The sequence below is a fragment of the Asterias amurensis genome, chromosome 1, assembly GCF_032118995.1.
Source record: "Asterias amurensis chromosome 1, ASM3211899v1".
Lineage (NCBI taxonomy): Eukaryota > Metazoa > Echinodermata > Asteroidea > Forcipulatida > Asteriidae > Asterias > Asterias amurensis.
Window position 1 is genome coordinate 9,733,805 of NC_092648.1, and position 18,654 is coordinate 9,752,458.

Genomic DNA, 18,654 nt, shown 5'->3' on the forward strand with positions numbered 1-18,654 from the left:
TCCCCGATGCAAATTTAACATCTATTAAATCCTAAGTTAGGAATAGTTTGGTGAAATCTACGGCAGTGCATTTTAGGCTGAACTGTGTTGGTAGTGAACCTAACAGTTGAAGTTTGTTTTCTTCCACACATCTAATGAAGCATGGAGGAAAATGAAGTAGTTGTTGCTCATGCAGATATTTATGTATTACCAGTTAGTTATTAAAGTGCTTTATTTCCCCCTTCTTTGCAATTACCTGCTTTATACGGCAACACAGCACCAATTTGCTGTACCTTTAATAAGAATGTACCCGTGCCAACCAATGTATTTGTGTGCAAACAGATTAAAAGTAGTAGAATAAAGAAATACAGTTCTTTAAGAACAAACTCTACCTGGCAAGTAGATACACACATGGTGTTTCCGCAAACCATTAATATAAAATACCTCACCATGCAATGCCTCCAATCCCATACAGATCACTCAGAAAACAAATGGTAAAAAGATGTTTTGTAAAAAAAGTTATGTAAGAAACTACCTAACTTAAGTAAAACACGGCCAAAAATATACACTGATTTGTAATGTAAAAAAATATATACATGTTTTGAGAGTAAGTATTGCAGTTAATCAAAGTTATGTAAGATTTACCGAAGTAAAGAGAAACTTTACATGGCATTGGTAGGTCTTACAAGGAACTGTGAAAAGAATCCGGTGTTTACATGCAAGTTATGGTTTTCCCCGCGTGTGCGCACGCGCGTGTCTGCGTGGTGACAAGTTGCTAACGTCTCAGTCCATAGACCTTTTCGCAAATACTGGGGCGCGCGCGTAAAGCTTGGAATTAGGTGCATTGTGGTCTAGCTGATTACAAATTTGACTCATATATATCCCACAATGCACCTCATTCAACAGTCTGCGCTTGCGCATTGGTATTTGCGATAAGGTCTATGCAGTCATGTCGTTCGTGCTCGTCGAGCAAAAGTTACAAGAATGGGGATTTGTGCCCCTAGGTGGACGTATTAAAAGGTGAGTTTCTCAAAAGTTGTCACGTCCTATACAGCCATATCTACTGATGCGTGTCGTATTATTTTTTGGTAGTTTTACAACCATTAAAATTTGGCCTACATGTTTGCCATGAACTTGAAGATGTATACAGCGCTATAGTGCCGATATAGCAAGACAACATGTTGCAACACGTTACAAAACATGCTCACTTTATAGCGCTGCAGACATGTTCAAGTTTATGGCAAACATGTAGGCTGAAATGGTTGTAAAAACTAACAAATAATAATACGACACACATCAGTGTCTGTATATGACTGAAGATCGCAATTTTTTTGAGAAACTCACCTTCCGATACGTCCATCATCAAGGAGCAAAATCCCCATGCTTGTAACTTTTGCTCTACGAGCACGAACAGGCAGTAAGGCCTTAGGGTCGTGTTAGAACAAACTCAAACGTTCAGATGGGAAAAGGGTACGTACAACGGTAAAAAGATGTAATTTTGTACGACTACAAACAATCAAAGTAAATATTTTACCTAAACAAACGGTAAAATAATAATAATTACACAGCTATAAGGTAAATCCAAATTTTTGCCCATTAAAAGGGTAATGCGGAATAGTTTTACGTGTAATAAAAGTGTAAGGTGTACACAATCAATGTGTAATATTTTACATATCTAGCGTTTACTTAAAATTTAGGTAAATATGTTTACTCTTAAACGAAGTAAGTTTGTAAGTCTTTGTTGTGTAAGTTTTACCCTGCAACGAACTTGTAAAAGTTTACCTAACTGTTAGCAGGTTCACCCCCTGCCTCTAAAACATGTTTTTTTTTTTGCACAACTTGTGTAAATATTTTTCTGAGTGGGAGTCTTTGGAACGCTAGGTTCCCATTGTTTACGTATAGCAAGATATTGAGAACAATCACTGAACTCAGTAATTAGAGATCAGTGAGAAAAATGCATGCAATGGGTTTAGCCGTTAAGTCTGATGCCACATAGTGTACCAACAGTTCCCGATTAGATGTTTTCACTTTTGGTCTTAAACATTTAACAATATACACACAATGGCATTACAAAAAGGTTATCAATTTAAACCAAAAAAGACAATAATTGAAAAATTGCACAAGAGAATTGCGTGCGAACTAATAAGTTTTATGAAGATGTTTTGGAGGGCGCTGTTATGCTACTCTCAAGCCCGGTTCATACTTCCTGCGAATGCGAAGCGAATGTTGACGTCACAAATTTGCAACGAACAATTCGCAGCAGTTGCCCTCTGCTCTACTCCCTTGCGAATATTGCTGCGAAAGGAGGGTGTGACGTCAAATTCACGTCAAATTCGCTTCGCATTCGCATTCGCAGGAAGTATGAACCGGGCTTAACACTTCAGAGAATATTATAGCAAATGTGATTACGAACGGAATGGTTAACAATCGCTCAAACCTCGCAACATTCGCCGTGCCTTCGTGAGCGTTGCTCACAAATTCGGTACGTTCACAAATTATGCCGACCAAGATCGGTCAATTTAGAAACCAGTTTCTAAATTTCAGCGAATGTTGCGATGACGGTCATTCGCCGTCGAATTGGTAACGTAAGTAAAGCGTGCGTTAGCGTTGGAAACGTTCGTAAAGGCATTGGCAAGCGTAATATTCGCCCAAGTGTGAGAGTAGATCTAGGAAATCGCTTGGTGCAATAACCGTGCTATACGTAAACTTATATAAACAAAATAAAATACCATCTTAATTTGTTCTAAATGACGAGACATCGCGCTTGTACCAGTCAATAGTTCCAATTCTATCTAAACCTTGTAGAATATACAATTCAGCCCGGGTGTCGTGGACTGATCGTTTCCAGTTAACAGATGTAAACTTAGCATCATAATAATAGTACGTGTAGTCGTCAGTATGGCCTATACCATAGACACTCACGCTATCACATCCTGCATGCAGTGCCGTCAGAAACATAATGGCACCGGTGGAAGGCCGGAAAGTCTTTTTAGGTGTATTAATCCAACTGCAAAAACAACAAACAAACAAAACAGAACAAACAAAAGCAGTCACTTATAATTAAAGTTATCACTAAAGAAAACACAAACCTCAAAAATACTACGCTTCCATCTGAAAGCTCACGTGTATCACAATCATTCTATTCAAAAGTATTTATCTCTGCCTCTATTCGTTTGCTGATATAGCCCGATATTTCGTGCATAATTTTTGTGTGCAAAACTTGCCTATAGCGGCCTCACTAAACCTTGGCAACTGAGTTTTTCTATGTTTCACAGGTTTCACTGTTTGTATTAACTATCCATAACGTTTTTTAAAGACTGGTGTCTGTTTTATCTTTTTGGTTACAGACACCCAAGGAGACACTGGCAGCGTTCGATTAGCTTCCCCGTATCGACCCCGCGGTGCTCACGCGGGTGTGCCCCTGACAAGAGCTAATCGACTGATCCCTCACCCTCTCGTGGTGACGTCATGCTCCTCGGGCCAGCCCCAAGTGACCCTTTCCACAAGCAGGCCACTTGGGGCTGACCCGGGTAAGCCCCTGGAATGACGTCAACAATATTCGAACGTACCGGGGCAGACCGGGGTCGACCCGGGTAAGCTAATCGATTGCACTCTATATGAGACGGGAAAAAAGACGGGCCTTGGTAATTGGATACAGTGATTTCATTGGATATGTGCATTGACGTTAGCTTTCCAATATCTGTGCTTTGATGTGTGGTAGCTGCACTTTTGGTCGTCTGTGTATGATGCATAAGCGTTGCTTTGTGCTATACATGTACCGGTCGCGGTACGTAGGATTTGACTGCGTTTGTTAATGTGAAATATATTTGGGTGAAAGGTGATTATGGCAGGGATTGCTCATCGGCAGATCTCCAACGTAATACACGAACTTTGAAGTGTGACGTAAAATGCTCAAGCTAGGCTATATTAAAGCCACAAGTATTTGGTGACTTAGGAACGCTAGGTGGCAGCAGACGTATCGGGAATGATTGTGAAACACGCACTTTTTGAGCACGTGCACATTAAAAAAGGAAACAATGGATTTAACCTTGTAAGTATGCTGTCCCGTTTCATCAACAATATTGACGAAATTGAGTCTGGTGCCAATGATTTGGGGAAAAAACGATCACTTACATCTTGTGGAAGTATCTAACGAAGTCTGGGTGTAGAAACCGTACCGTATCTGCCGCAACTTTAATCTTTGGGTCTTTTCCCATCACAACTCCAGCAATGTATTTATAGTCATTATAACGACATGGTAGAAATACATAAATCAAGCCCTGAAAGATTGAGAAAAAGAAAAAAGAAGAAGAACCACACAAACTGGTTTTTGTAACATAGTCATATTGCACTTTTCAATAATGTATTCTAATTATCTAAAAACCGCCAATTTCCTGCCCGCCCGCAAGCAATCAAGCAGGTAATCAAGCAATCAAGCAATCAATCAATCAAGCAAGCAAGCAAGCAAGCAAGCAAGCAAGCAAGCAAGCAAGCAAGCAAGCAAGCAAGCAAGCAAGCAAGCAAGCAAGCAAGCAAGCAAGCAAGCAAGCAAGCAAGCAACCAAGCAAGCAAGCAAGCAACCAAGCAACCAAGCAAGTAACCAAGCAAGCAACCAGAACAAGCAACCAACCAATTACAAGCAAGCAAGCAAGCAAGCAACCAGAACAAGCAACCAACCAATTACAAGCAAGCAAGCAGTCGTTCATTCTTGCGGCGTGTTATATTAGTTACAAAATATTGCTTTGAACGCAGCCTTTATTTTAATTGTCACAGTTGTACAAAAAACCGTGTCGGTTTGTAAAAGATTGGGCCGATCAAAAACCATCTGAATTTTCACTCAAATTGTATAAAAAGAACGAGGTTTGTCTAAATGAACATATCCTGATAACCCATTGATACATAGCTGCTTACTAAAGGGGCACGTTGCCCTCGGTGGGCAAAGTGGGCTATAATAAGTGTTAACTATGAAATAAACAAGGTGTGACATATCTTTTAAAAACAGAATATGCTGATCCACACAAAAAATACCTCGCAAAATTCCGTGGTTTTCCTTTTACTTCGTGACCTCAAACATGGTCCGGTCAGCAATCTTGTGTATCACATGTCATGCTTTAGTCCGCAAAATTTGTTAATAAAGTTCCAACGTTTCGAGACGTTTTTTTTAGATGATAACATTGTAATTTATTACAATTACGATTTTTTTTAAGGCCCAAAGTCCCGAACCAAAGCAACGTGTGCCTCTTGTACCCTTACGCAGCATACCTTGTCATATGGCACATCATTTGCCGACATCCCACGTAAAGATCGATCGAAGAAAAAATAGTGCGTTGTGCGGTTGCCGACATCGTGCATATGGTTTCGTCGGACAGCGTTATTCACACTGTATGAACAATAAAAGCAAACAACTATATCATTAGAGAAAAAGGAAAGCTCTGGTATTAAAACACTTTTGCTTTGTGAAACCATGGCTCATTGGTTATGTTAAATAAAAAATGCCAATGTATCAAACTAACATAGCTATAAAGGAGATTCGTTATCAAGGAGCAATCTTTGTTAAACCGTCTTGCTTCAAAATGTTATGTGGTATATCATACATTTCGTCAGCTTAAGTGACACTCATTTAAACCGTTTGGTGCATCGTGTATGATGAGGTTGTCATGATTTTGGCACAATCGATAAGTGCTATATAGTCTCATGTGCTAGTCATTTCATGTTGGTTTCAACTGGCACAAGAGGTGCAAGAGGTACAAAATGTAGCATCATCTCACAAGTGCCCGAAATGTACGTGAGGCGCATACAACTAAAGTAAAGAATAAAGTAGATTAAACAACAAGACAATTTCTCAAAGATTATATATGGTCGGTTATCCTTGTATTCCACCCCTGGGAACTTAGTTCGAATCCCATCGGGGGCACTGTGTGGACTGTCTTGTCAGTTTCTACTGGACTGTGCAGGTTTTCCCTAAACACATCTCTGGGTTTTTCCCTCCCACATCTAAAACGAAACTTCCTTTCTTGTCTTCTCTCTGTGGGGTACTTGGCTAAAAGGACCAGAATGAATGAAATGAAATGCAAGAAGAAAATGTACAAAGTCATTCTACAGCAAATCGAATAAAACAAAATCAAAAACCTTTCTGTTTTAATTAAACTTGCCAACAATGTCCATTTAGGTTTCACTAAGTTCTACCCGATGACGTGAGATTTTCAAAACCATACCATTAAAGGGCATTCTGGGTAATTTTTATGGTATAGTATTATGGTCTGATAGGATAGAAATCACCATATTTAAAAAATTGTTTGAACCGACCGGAAACACAACATCCAATATGGCCGCCTGATGTGGCGTTCTTTTTGAACCCGTTATACTGCTTTGAGCACTATCACTACAACTTTCTAATAGAGGAATTTTATGTTTTATTAAAAACAAAATAAGAAAGCCAATAACAGCGCTAACATCTGTTGCCATGTTGACAGTTTATCCCTGAAAACAACTTTGATCTAACAATTAATTGATCCTAGATAAATATCATAGATAAATATTGGAAAAGGTCACACCATGTTTGCGATCGATTGCGTTATTGCAATTATTCTGTGTTCATAGAAGAGTTATCTCTTGAAGCATCTGATGAAGTTTAAACCATATAAACAGATGAAAAAGAAAAAAGAAGAAGGATATTTTTACCGAAAAACCATATCGTGTCGATCGATTTCTTCTCCTTTCTTGGAGCCGTTGAGTATGCCACCGTTACCGATAATCGCGCATGACAGACACCTTGGACGTGGCTTCTCATCGGAAAAATCGAAAATCGAGTCTTTAGCTGGAAAAAGCTTCAAGGTGTCTTGAACATCTTAAACAGTAACAACAAATATGCACAACCAACACAATAAATAAAAAAGGACCGAATTGTCTAAATCGAAAACGAAGAACCAATTAAAAATGTATTAGCATCAGTCTGAAAGCTCAGTTCAATCTACAAATCCTCCAGAGAGTTTCGTTCTCACAAAGCCCTGCTGCTTGTTTCAATTACCAAAAACTACTGGATAAGGATGACTCGTCCACTTAAAAGCACTGGACACCTTTAGAATTGCCAAAGACCAGTCTTCTCACCTGGTGTATCCCAACATAATTAGACACAAAATAACAAACCTGTGAAAATTTGAACTCGATTTGACGTCGAAGTTGCGAGAGAATTGTGAAAGAAAAATCACCCTTTGCGCACAAGTTGTGTGCTTTCAGATGCTTGATTTTTGAGACCTCAGCTGAGGTCAGAAATTACTTCTTTCTATAAAAACTACGTTACTTCAGAGGGAGCTGTTTCTCGAACGTTTATTCTACCAAGATCTCTCCATTGCTCATTTAATACCAAGTAAGTTTTCATGCTAACAACTGTTTTGAGTTTCTACCAAAAGTGTCCAGTACCTTTAACAATGATATACTTTCTGTGCAAACAAGTCTACTTAGCATGGACCAATCTTGCTGAGCAAACATGATAGGAAAAATAGGTTTATGTATGTCCCAATTTATTCCTACAATAGGGCACTATAAGACAGAAGCTTAACATGTCAAAGTACAGCTGAATGACAACAGTCATTTTGAAAAACAATTCTTGCATAACTAAAATTTGATTTTTGTAGTTGCAAATGTGATGTTAAAAAAAACCACTGCTTCCGAAGCACATTGCAATGACAAATCGACTATTATCTTGTTCAAGTTAATTTTTCTCAAAATTTTTGGAAAAATACAAACATCTCCATAACATATCCAAGGTAGTAGCTGTATGTACACAAAGCCGAAATAATTAGTGAATGAACGTTATTTTTTACACGCCATAAGCCCTTTTCGAAACCACGGCTTCAGCTTTGGATTCGGCCCCGCGTTTGTTTGGGCAATAATTGAGCGTGCTCTGTGTACGAGCTCAGGGCTTCAGACGAGAGGACGGAGCCTGAAGCCGAATCTAAAGCCGAAGCCGTGGTTTTGAAAAGGACCATAATGCTCATATTTACATACCCTTAAATGCAAACTTTGTTTTTGTTTTGTATCCAAAAGGCATATAGTACGGTCTGAGTCGTGTGTATTCTGTGTTATTTAGAAGTTGACTGTTTATTAACTGGTGTATCTCTGGATGAAATATCGTTACTCCTTTGCTGTTGTTTAACATCTTCTGCTGAATTGAATCAGGGCATGTCTGCATGAAAACAAAATATTACTATAAAAGGTTTAATTATGTTAGAGGTTTCATGGCAAAGTACTTTCATGGATGAGGTTTCACAAATGTTTATCCATTATATTACGAAGAAGTTTTTTATTTCTACCATGAACCATAAAGGGCTATGCCATATCGAATTCCAATGTGGAACTGTACCACTACCTCCTTTACCTAAAAACTTATGGTACCAAAATGTTAACACCTGAACCCTTTTCCGACTATTATAAATTAAACAAAAATACACCCCAGTTAATTAACATGTTTTTAAATTGTCTAGTTCAATCAAACTAGAGTTTCTCTTTCGACATTATTGCATTAATTTAGCTAATAAGCATTCAAGACTATTCCAGATTATAACACCCCTTGCAAGTATTGTGCCTGCTCATTGGTTTAGAGCGCGTCACATGACATGTCTTAGTTTTGCTAGACATCGCCTCGGGAAAATAGAACGCTCCGTGGATCACCTCGGGAGTCATAGTTTTAACCATAGCACTCGAAGCAGTCAATATTTGTATACTATACGATCGCCACTCGTATGTTGAGTATATACAGTACCAACTTTTCACAATAGTTGCATTCAAGTTCAGAGTCATCGAAGCGCTCAGGATTTTGTAGCTGTCGATGTTTTCTTTTTTATTTATTGGCAATGGATTTCAACATTCAAGCATTGGCTCAACATTTATTTTCAAACGAAAGTGAAAGAGACGATTTTTTTTAATTGGCCGGAAATCCTGTATTTGTCCATTTTGGGTGTGTAAACGCACTAGCCATTGGCAACAGTATACGAAATCTTTTTAATCCATAATAACAAACATAGATTAAAGGAAAACGTTGCCTTGGAAGAGTTGGTCAATTTAAAGCGTTTAAAACCGTTTGTTATGAAATGCATATGGTTAGAAAGATGTTTTAAAAGTAGAATATAATGATCCACACAAGTATCACTCGAAATTGCACGGTTTTCTTTTTAGGTCGCGAACTATCACGGTCGGCCATTTATTGGAGTCAAAATTTTGACTCCCATAAATGGCCGACCGTGTTAGTCGACAGAGTAATAAGAAAACCACGCAGTTTCGAGGCATATTTATGAAGATCATTGTATTCTACTTTTACGCTATCTTTCTAACCATATACATTTACAACAGACGCTTGCAGAACGATTTTCAAAGACCAACTCGACCGATCCAAGGCAACGTGTTCCTTTAACTACAACACAAACAATACTGGGTTTCGATTCTCCATGTCAGCAGTTTTTAGAGACCACAACCACGTGTTGTAAAATTTCATGACTGTGTTACACTGTAACAGACAAATGCAGCCCCAATAGCCCCTATAGATGTTGCATCGGCCATTGTAAAGTATAATCAGGAAGTTATGGAGGAAATCGTGACCGGTGGTTCTAGCACCAAATTTGATAAATTTAATGCCCTCATCTCTACTCTATGAATACCTCGCAAAGTGTTACTAATTTTTATCATTTTAAAATAGCTGTCAATTCTTACGTTTAAGCACTTTTACTTCGGTATCTTTATATATAACTTTAGAGCAAAATTCGTTTTGACAAACATGACGTATACTGCAAATCTCGTTGGTCAAAATTTGCCCAACTTTTGTGCCCAACGTTGGTTCAAATATCAACTGACTACATTATTGGGCATATCTTAACCAACAGTGGTTGGGCAAAAACTTATATCCAATAGTTGGGTAGACAGTTTAACGAAACAAGTTGGTCAAATCCGTTGAACCAACAGTTTGGGCAATAAACTGTATCCATTAGTTGGGTAAACAGTTTGACACAACAAGTTGGTCAAATCCGTTTAACCAACAGTTTGGGCAATAAACTGTATCCAATAGTTGGGTAAACAGTTTGGCAAAATAAATTGGTCAAATCAATTACCCCAGGTTTGGGTGATAACATTTGACCGAGAGTTGGGCAAGTTTGTTACCCAACTGGTTGGGTAAAATGTTACCCAATAATGTAGTCAGTTGATATTTGAACCAACGTTGGGCAACCGTGTTGGGCAAAGTTTGTTACCCAATAAAAGTAGCAATGATGGATTATTTATTGGTTGCTCCCTTACTCAATTGTTGGGTATAAAACCAATTATGTGTTAATAATAAGCTGCAAATAAACAATATCTTGGAGTTTGTCAATTAAATTTATTCAGCATAAATTCAACATCTGAAGATTCCCAACACAATGCAATACCACACAATGCAACACAAGTAACTCTAGATCATATGTAACAATTAAAGGTTTCATCCCCCATTCTAACAGAATATTGCCAACTTCCTCGTCGCCGCCTGCCATGATGCTTGTGTGGATAGGGTGGGTGTGTATGTGCACATGGATGTTATGCAATATCAGGAAGACGTGTCCAAGACGCGCACTCGTGATGTGAATCCCGGGAACTTTGCCCAACACAGACCGAAGTTTTGTGCCAAACACTATTGGTTAATGTGATAATAAATTTGTGACAGTCTCGGGGCAAAACACTTGAGAATCCCGGGAGCTTTGCCCACTCAGCCAGAAGCTTTGTGCACAACACTATTGGTTATTGTGATAATTTTGACCAACTTCTCGGGCAAATCTTTGCCCAACTACGATTATTCTCAATTGACCCATCCAGTTAACCAATAATTTGGTCAACTCTGCCCAAGCATGTTGGGCAACGATTTTGTTTAACCAACTGCCATCATTTGTAACCAACAAATTAGTAAAGCAATTACCCATGCCCAACACTATTGGTTATTGTGATAATTTTGACCAACTTCTCGGGCAAATCTTTGCCCAACTACAAAAATTGTAAACTGACCCATCCAGTTAACCAACATTTTGGTCAACTCTGCCCAAGCATGTTGGGCAACGATTTTGTATAACCAACTGCCATTGCTTGTGACCAACAAATTAGTAATGCATTTACCCATGCCTACCACTATTGGTTATTGTGATAATTTTGACCAACTTCTCGGGCAAATCTTTGCCCAACTACAATTTTTCTAAATTGACCCATCCAGTTAACCAACATTTTGGTCAACTCTGCCCAAGCATGATGGGCAACGATTTTTTTTTAACCAACTGCCATTATTTGTAACCAACTAATTAGTAATGCAATTACCCAACACATTTTTTGACCAACAAATTTGCAGTGTAGCTTTGTGTTTTAAAGGGACACGTTGCCTTGGATCGATGGAGTTGGTCCATTAAACTAGTACTTATGGAATAACAGTGCGATAACCCGGTCTTCACTGCGTGGTAATGACCGGGTTGGTGGCATGGCGCTGTCAAAAACTTGACCCTTCAAAATGGCGTGCCGAGTGTTAGTTCACGACGTATAAGGAAACCATGCAATTTCGAGGCACATTTGTGTAGATACTTTAAACATCTTTTTAACCATATGTACTTTTTAGCAATCGGTTTCAAACGCTTTTCAAAGACCAACTCGCCCGATCCAGGGCAAAGTGTTCCTTTAACGTTAGCCACCGGACCTCCAGCCGCCTAGGACGACACACTCTAACGTAATATGGGGGAAATCGCACTAGCTTGTGATTGTTGGTAAAAATTAACACCCAAATAAAAGTGGATAGTCATTTTTAGTCAAGTCAATGGCAATCGATCAATCAGCATTTTTGAGTGTAATGTTTTACATGTATATTACTGTTTTTCTGTAGTAACAATATTGTTTCTATATTTTTAATGGATTTAACTGTACAGCGCTTTGTGATGTCTGTGACATGGAAGGCGTTTTTTAAATAATTATTATTATTATTTATTATTATACCCCCCTCACGGTTGACTTGTAATGTCAACGCTACTGATGATATTTTTGTTTAGCTCTTACCAACAAGACACTCATTTGGTAAATAAAATGAAATTGTCTTTTATCCTGAATATATTGTCGAGGACTAATGCCATGGCAACTAATCAGTGAGCATTGAGCCAGATAAAAGCCTTGACAAGCTATTGTGTTCGTTTGAACCTAATACAAAGTAACAAAAATTACCAGTAGCCGTTATCGACAGGCAATTATTGTCCCATATGGAGTATATGACTATCTGAACAGAATTACCGAAAGGGACACAAATTGTATATAAATTATAAGCCTTGCTTTCTTTTGAAATATGAACCAGGATTCCAGTCATTTTACAGCAAGAGTGTTGAAACCTAAATATTATTCAGCAAACTCGAGCCGCGAGTCCATGAAGCTGTACTTGCCTTCCTCAGGATGAGCCTGATTGTAGTCTCGACTCTGTATGAGCATAAGGTGTTTTTGTAACGATTTCATAATGTTCTTATCCAATAGCTAATCGATGTAGGATTTGAGTGTGGAACAGTGTGTAACTAGAATGGAAACGTTAGACACTCGGACTAGAAATCGGGCAAGTTGCTTTCCGATTATTCAAGTGTTTGTATAAATTCGTTTATGAAAAACACAAAGGGAATATAGTTTACTGTTTAGTTATTCACTTACAGACATGTTGTAGTTTGGGTTTATTCTGAAAGTCAGTTCAGCTTTCTGTCCTCCTTGGAAACTGATGAAGGAACCCTCCTGTGGGTTGGTATCTCGAAAGAAACGATTTGTCAACTTGTCTGGTATCCATCCTGTCGAATTACGACTAGAGGGGCCCAGCCTATAACAATAGATGAATATTCAATATTGATAAATACCTTGGACGGTTTAAAGTCTCTGATTGGTCAAAACCCGGCCACGTGTGAGAGTGTTAACGGTGGTATAAAGACCGGCTTTGGAAAATAGCGAATAAGTGGCCACTAAATCAGCATACATTGTGTAAACCTTGCGCGTTGCACTGTGTATCGCATGCTTATTTATATCCCTGTTAGTTTCATTCATAGAAATAGAACCTGGAGAACGCTCATTGTGTCTCATTGTGCGTCATTGTGCGTGCTGTTTTGTTGTGAGACCATTTTTATGGACGCGCATACGCCATTTTCGTAACGCGTGTATGGCAAAATATTTTGCCATACAATTTTGCCATACAATGACATCATTTTTGACCAATGAAAACACTAGAAATGGTCTATGTGCGCTGACATCTTGCCATTTTGCCATACGCGCGTGTCACACGATGATAATTTTGCCATACGCGCGTATTGCGCGGTATTGATACGCCGCGTCCACAGACGACACAGAGGGTGGTCGAGCTCAGCGTTCTCCGGGTTCTATTTCTATGGTTTCATTGCAACTTCGCGTACGCGCGCGTATAAACTGACGCCGAGCTCATGCGCGCGTTTTAATGCACAAGGAACAGCTATCATCCAATCATTTGCCTCCTTTGACCCCAGTGACGGCGCTGAACAGATCATTATTTAAAAGAGTCACTGGTCTCAAAGATCAGTAATGTCATTAACGCACGAAAGAGATGGGAACCATCAAAAGCTCAAATATTGCCCCTGCAAATGTCTGGAAGTACCGCAGAGAGATAAGCCACAAAATTTGGACAATTTTAGCCGTTTAACTCGCTAAAAGAGGTATTTATTAATGGGAATAACAATGTTCGTACCCAGTCTTCACTGCGTGGTAATGACCTTGGTTGGTGGCTGGCGCTGTTAACGGACCTCGCCTCCGGCTCGGTCCGTTAACAGCACCAGCCACCAACCCGGGGCCAATTTCATAGAGCTGCTTAAGCAAAAAATTTGCTTAAGCACGAAAATAGCTTGCTTATTTTACACATGTTACTTGCCAAAACTTCATGCCATATACATTGCTTATGACTAGTATTTAGCTGTTGTTTACTTAGCATAACAATTGAGTGGAGTCTTGGCCGGTAATCTGATTTTACTAAGCAATGAATTTTTTGCTTAAGCAAATTTTTTTGCTTAAGCAGCTCTATGAAATTGGGCCCCGGTCATTACCACGCAGTGAAGACCGGGTACGAACAATCATTGTAGAGCATTGGCCATGGTGTTGGGGGAGATAGTGATCGGTGCTCATGGCGCTGGGTGGGGGGGGGGGGGGGCGGGAAGGAGGGGGGGGGGCAAAAATTGTGCCTATCTTATCGAAGGGGGAAATATATGCTGTGAAAGGCCATGCACAAAGACTATACACGAAGCTACCTAGAATGAGGACGAGCACTGCACCATGTACACTATATGTACGTGAACTCATTGTGCACTAACAATAGGGAAAATATGTATTTCTTGAGTTCAGAATTTGTGAAATTTTTACATTCCGTTTTGAACGGGAAGTCAAGATCAAATTTACAGTGCATTAACTGCTTAAAGTTTTAGTGTCGTCATCATGACGTCATCATGTTTTTTTGCAATCTTGACAATTATTCGTTCAATTTATTGAGAACAAAGCAACTGCAATACATTTTGTTTTAACTTCCACCAGGTTCGTACTTCCGGAAGCCGAACACCCAGTGTTTGTAAAACACACACAACTCGGGATTGTATGAAAGTGGATGAGGGGGTTTCTTTTCAAAGGGGTTTTATATAAAAGCTACTTTCTTCTGGGAAAACCTTTGAAGAGTCTCATGCCACACCCTGCTCTGTCAATCCTTCAAATGAAATCATGCTGAATTCAAAAGAAAGATTTACATTTATTAAAAGGCACTGGACACTATGTGTACTTACTCAAAATAATTGTCAGCATAAAAACTTACTTGGTATCGAGTAATGAAGGTATAAAACGTTGTGAGAAACGGCTCCCTCTGAATTAACGTAGTTTTCAAGAAAGAAGTAACTTTCCACTAAAATATTTGAATTTGATTTCGAGACCTCAGAATTAGATGTTGAGGTCCCAAAATCAAGCATCTGAAAACACACAACTTCGTGTGACAAGGGTGTTTATTCTTCCACTTTTCTCGCATCTTCGACTGAGTTCAAATTCACAGGGGCGATGTCATGCAAACTTTGTAACAGTTTTTTTAACCATTTTCTCGTGACCCAGATGGCCGATCAATCTAAAACTTCTAATGGTTTTAAAGTTTTATGTAAATGATGGATAACATAAGGTGCTTACACTGCCGCCAACTGTTTTGTTAGCAAAACCAATTAGGTAATGTTCCTTTAAATGCAGTTGACACTATCAAGGAAATCAATGTGTTATGAAGAGGTAAATTATCAAGAACCAGGCATCGGCGGGTTTAAACCACTAGTTGAAAACCAATTCAACACACTTTGATTCCCATTCATAAATACCTTTTTGGTTAAAGGCGGTGGACACTATTGGTAATTGTCAAAGACTAGCCTTCTCACTTGGTGTATCTCAACATATGCATAAAATAACAAACCTATGAAACTTTGAGCTCAATCAGTGATCGAACTTGCGAGATAATAATGAAATTAAAAAACACCCTTGTCACACGAAGCTGTGTGCGTTTATAGATGGTTGATTTCGAGACCTCAAGTTCTAAATCTGAGGTCTCGAAATCAAATTCATGGAAAATTACTTCTTTCTCGAAATCTATGGCACTTCAGAGGGAGCCGTTTCTCACAATGTTTTATACCTTCACCTTTCCCCATTACTCGTCACCAAGTAAGGTTTTATGCTAATAATTATTTTGAGTAATTACCAATAGAGTCCACTGCCTTTAAAAGGCGTAATAAATAAAGAAACTCTGTAAAACTTATCCGTTTCCGAGTGCTTGAGCTCTGTATTCCACCGCTATGGTATGATCATACGTGTTGAATGTACATGTACGTTGTCCGTACGCGTGTGTTTTCCGGTTCCGTTCGTTCGCAAGCGCGCATATTATAGTCTTGGTGCATATTCGCTGGTTTTCCTTTCACACACAGCGCGGCCAAATCACCGACAGCGCCTGCATTGCCCGTAACAAGAAACGTCTTGCATCAAGACTAGCGCGGGCAACCGGTTATAAACACTGGTCATTATCAACGGTTTAAACACCCCCACGTGACATGCTCTCCAACAATAGAATAGCGAAACTGTCTGAGGTATTTATGAATGGTAATTACTCGAAATAATTATAAGCATAAACCTTACTTGGTCACGAGTAATGGAGAGAGGTTAATACTGGGTGCGTTCGTTTAGCTTCCCTGGGTCTACCCCGCGGTGCTCACTCGGGTGAGCCCCTGACAAGAGCTAAACGAACGACAACTCCCTGCTCTCGTGGTGACGTCGTTTACCTGGGGCCAGCCCCAAAGTGACCCACTCCACAAGCAGGGCACAGAGGGCTGACCTGGGTGAGCTCCTGGAATGCCGTCAAAAGCTATTCGAAGGCACCGGGCAGACCGGGGATGACCTAGGGAAGCTAAACGAACGCACCCAGTATAAAACATTTTGAGAAACGGCTCCCTCTGAAGTGACGTAGTTTTCGAAAAAGATTTTCCATCAAGCATCTGAAAGCACACAACTTCGTGTGAGAAGGGTTTTTTCTTTCATTACTATCTCGTAACTTCAGCAACCAATTGAGTTCAAATTTTCACAAATTTGTTATTTTATGCATATAATTATGTTGAAAAACACCAATGAGAAGTCTGGTTTTTGACAATTACCACACATATCAAGCAGTGCCTTTAATCTTAAATTTACCTGACAGATATAATTGCTTCTGGATGCTCTCCAAGAAGAACGCTTGCTATTCTGTCGATATAAATTAAATGACAATTTAATGCTGTGAACCCTACACCATGTGTAGGATTATAACCCAAGACCAAAACAGGCTTAAAGGCAGTGGACACTATTGGTAATTACTCAAAATAATTATTAGCATAAAACCTTTCTTGGTGACGAGTAATGGGGAGAGGTTGATAGTATAAAACATTGTGAGAAACGGCTCCCTCTGAAGTGCCATAGATTTCGAGAAAGAAGTAATTTTCCATGAATTTGATTTCGAGACCTCAGATTTAGAACTTGAGGTCTCGAAATCAACCATCTAGAAACGCACACAACTTCGTGTGACAAGGGTGTTTTTTAATTTCATTATTATCTCGCAAGTTCGATCACTGATTGAGCTCAAATTTTCACAGGTTTGTTATTTTATGCATATGTTGAGATACACCAACTGTGAAGGCTAGTCTTTGACAATTACCAATAGTGTCCACTGCCTTTAAAGCCATTGGACACTTTCTGAACAGAACAAAAATTAAAAGTTCACAGATTTACAAATAACTTACAGGGTTTACAGAAGGTAATGGTGAAAGACTTCCCTTGAAATATTATTCCATGAAATGCTTTACTTTTTGAGAAAACATTAAAACAATTATATATCAATTCTCGATATCGAGAATAACGGATTTAATACAAACACATGTCATGACACGGCGAAACAAGCGGAAACAAGGGTAGGTTTTGCCGTTATTTTCTCCCGACTCCGATGACCGATTGAGCCTAAATTTTCACCGTTTTATTATTATATATATATAAGTTGTGTTACACGAAGTGTGGGCCTTTGGACAATACTGTTTACCGATGTTGTTTTGTAATAGATTTTGTAAAACGGAAAAGTAACAGAGTAAACAATAGTTAAGGTGTATATGGGTAAAAACCAAAAATTAATATTCTTTATCCCCGATGCAAGTTTAACATCTATTATAATAGTTAAGCTTACAAACCGGCGTGATTTCACAAGGATATAGGCATTTAGTTAAAAATACACGTGTTTTATGGAGGAGCAAACAATTATCATCTTCTTATTTTTTTTACAAAAGTATTAGCGTAGTTTTTTAGTTAAATATCAAAATTTAGTCTTGTAATTTTTAAGCTTGTATTGCACTTCTAATTTTGTTTTACCACTGCAGCCGAAATAAGCAGTGGTGGTACTCAATGTTTGTTTTTAAATGACCTTTGATCAATATGGTTTGTGACATCATAGAGTAAGGACATGAACAGTAAAGTGAACAAAACAATACAGTTTAACATTCACCTATATATATACACACACATTTTACAGAATGTGGTTACTCACCGTTGGTACGGATTCACGCTGGTTGTGGTATAAATAATACCCATACCATTAAGAGTTAGTAAGACGAGGCAACATAGGACGCACAATCCCACTCTTTTTACCGTGTGTCGCACCCTGAAGTCTGCCGTGAGATCAGTGGATTGTACGGCGGTTTGTTCATTGCGTCTGTTCCCCATCACTACTGCTTAGTGTCGTGTCGATATTAGGAGCTCTATTTAGTATTGGTAGTAGCACTCAATGAAATAAGTTAGCGTAGATGTATCCGGCAGGATATTTTGCTGACTGAACCAATGGAGATGGAGATGAAATGGTAAAGACTCAACGTTGTGTGCTGTCTCTTGAAAAATGTGACATTATGCTCGCATTGATTTTTTTCCCAACGAGAGTATGGAATACGTTTATTGAATGGACAATTACCACTTGACCTTCTTCACGTGTCACGTGCATATTATAAGTAGACTCCGACCTTTGTCTTTGTTTAGCTTTCAGGGGAAGGAAAATTGTAGCCATGGTTACAGCGTCACCTACTTGCATAATCCCCACTGTAAAAATTTTGGATAAATGTATTGTTGGGTGAA

General features: G+C 39.0%; 1 protein-coding gene across 2 annotated transcripts; it reads right to left on the reverse strand.

The window, feature by feature from the left end:
* Positions 1 to 1,074: 1,074 nt before the first annotated feature.
* Positions 1,075 to 18,445, reverse strand: LOC139939406 (alpha-N-acetylgalactosaminide alpha-2,6-sialyltransferase 2-like). Of its 2 annotated transcripts, XM_071935258.1 has the most exons (8): positions 18,077 to 18,445; positions 16,702 to 16,752; positions 12,655 to 12,814; positions 7,987 to 8,164; positions 6,661 to 6,826; positions 5,242 to 5,359; positions 4,114 to 4,259; positions 1,075 to 2,986 (listed from the first exon to the last, which is right to left on the reverse strand). In XM_071935258.1, the coding sequence occupies exons 1-8, from the start codon at positions 18,250 to 18,252 to the stop codon at positions 2,713 to 2,715; spliced, it is 1,269 nt and encodes a 422-aa protein (XP_071791359.1). In that variant the 5' UTR covers positions 18,253 to 18,445; the 3' UTR covers positions 1,075 to 2,712. The 2 variants fall into 2 exon arrangements, with proteins under 2 accessions (XP_071791359.1, XP_071791367.1); XM_071935266.1 differs by lacking the exon at positions 16,702 to 16,752.
* Positions 18,446 to 18,654: the final 209 nt, after the last annotated feature.

Bases quoted from the DNA above. Each gene is read 5' to 3' on its own strand.
- LOC139939406 (XM_071935258.1), bottom strand. From the start codon at position 18,252: ATGGGGAACAGACGCAATGAACAAACCGCCGTACAATCCACTGATCTC. The intron at 16,753-18,076 runs GTGAGTAACCAC...TTATATCGACAG, and splicing joins AGCGTGAATCCGTACCAACG to AATAGCAAGCGTTCTTCTTG. The intron at 8,165-12,654 runs GTAAGTGAATAA...GTTTTCATGCAG, and splicing joins ACCCAAACTACAACATGTCT to ACATGCCCTGATTCAATTCA.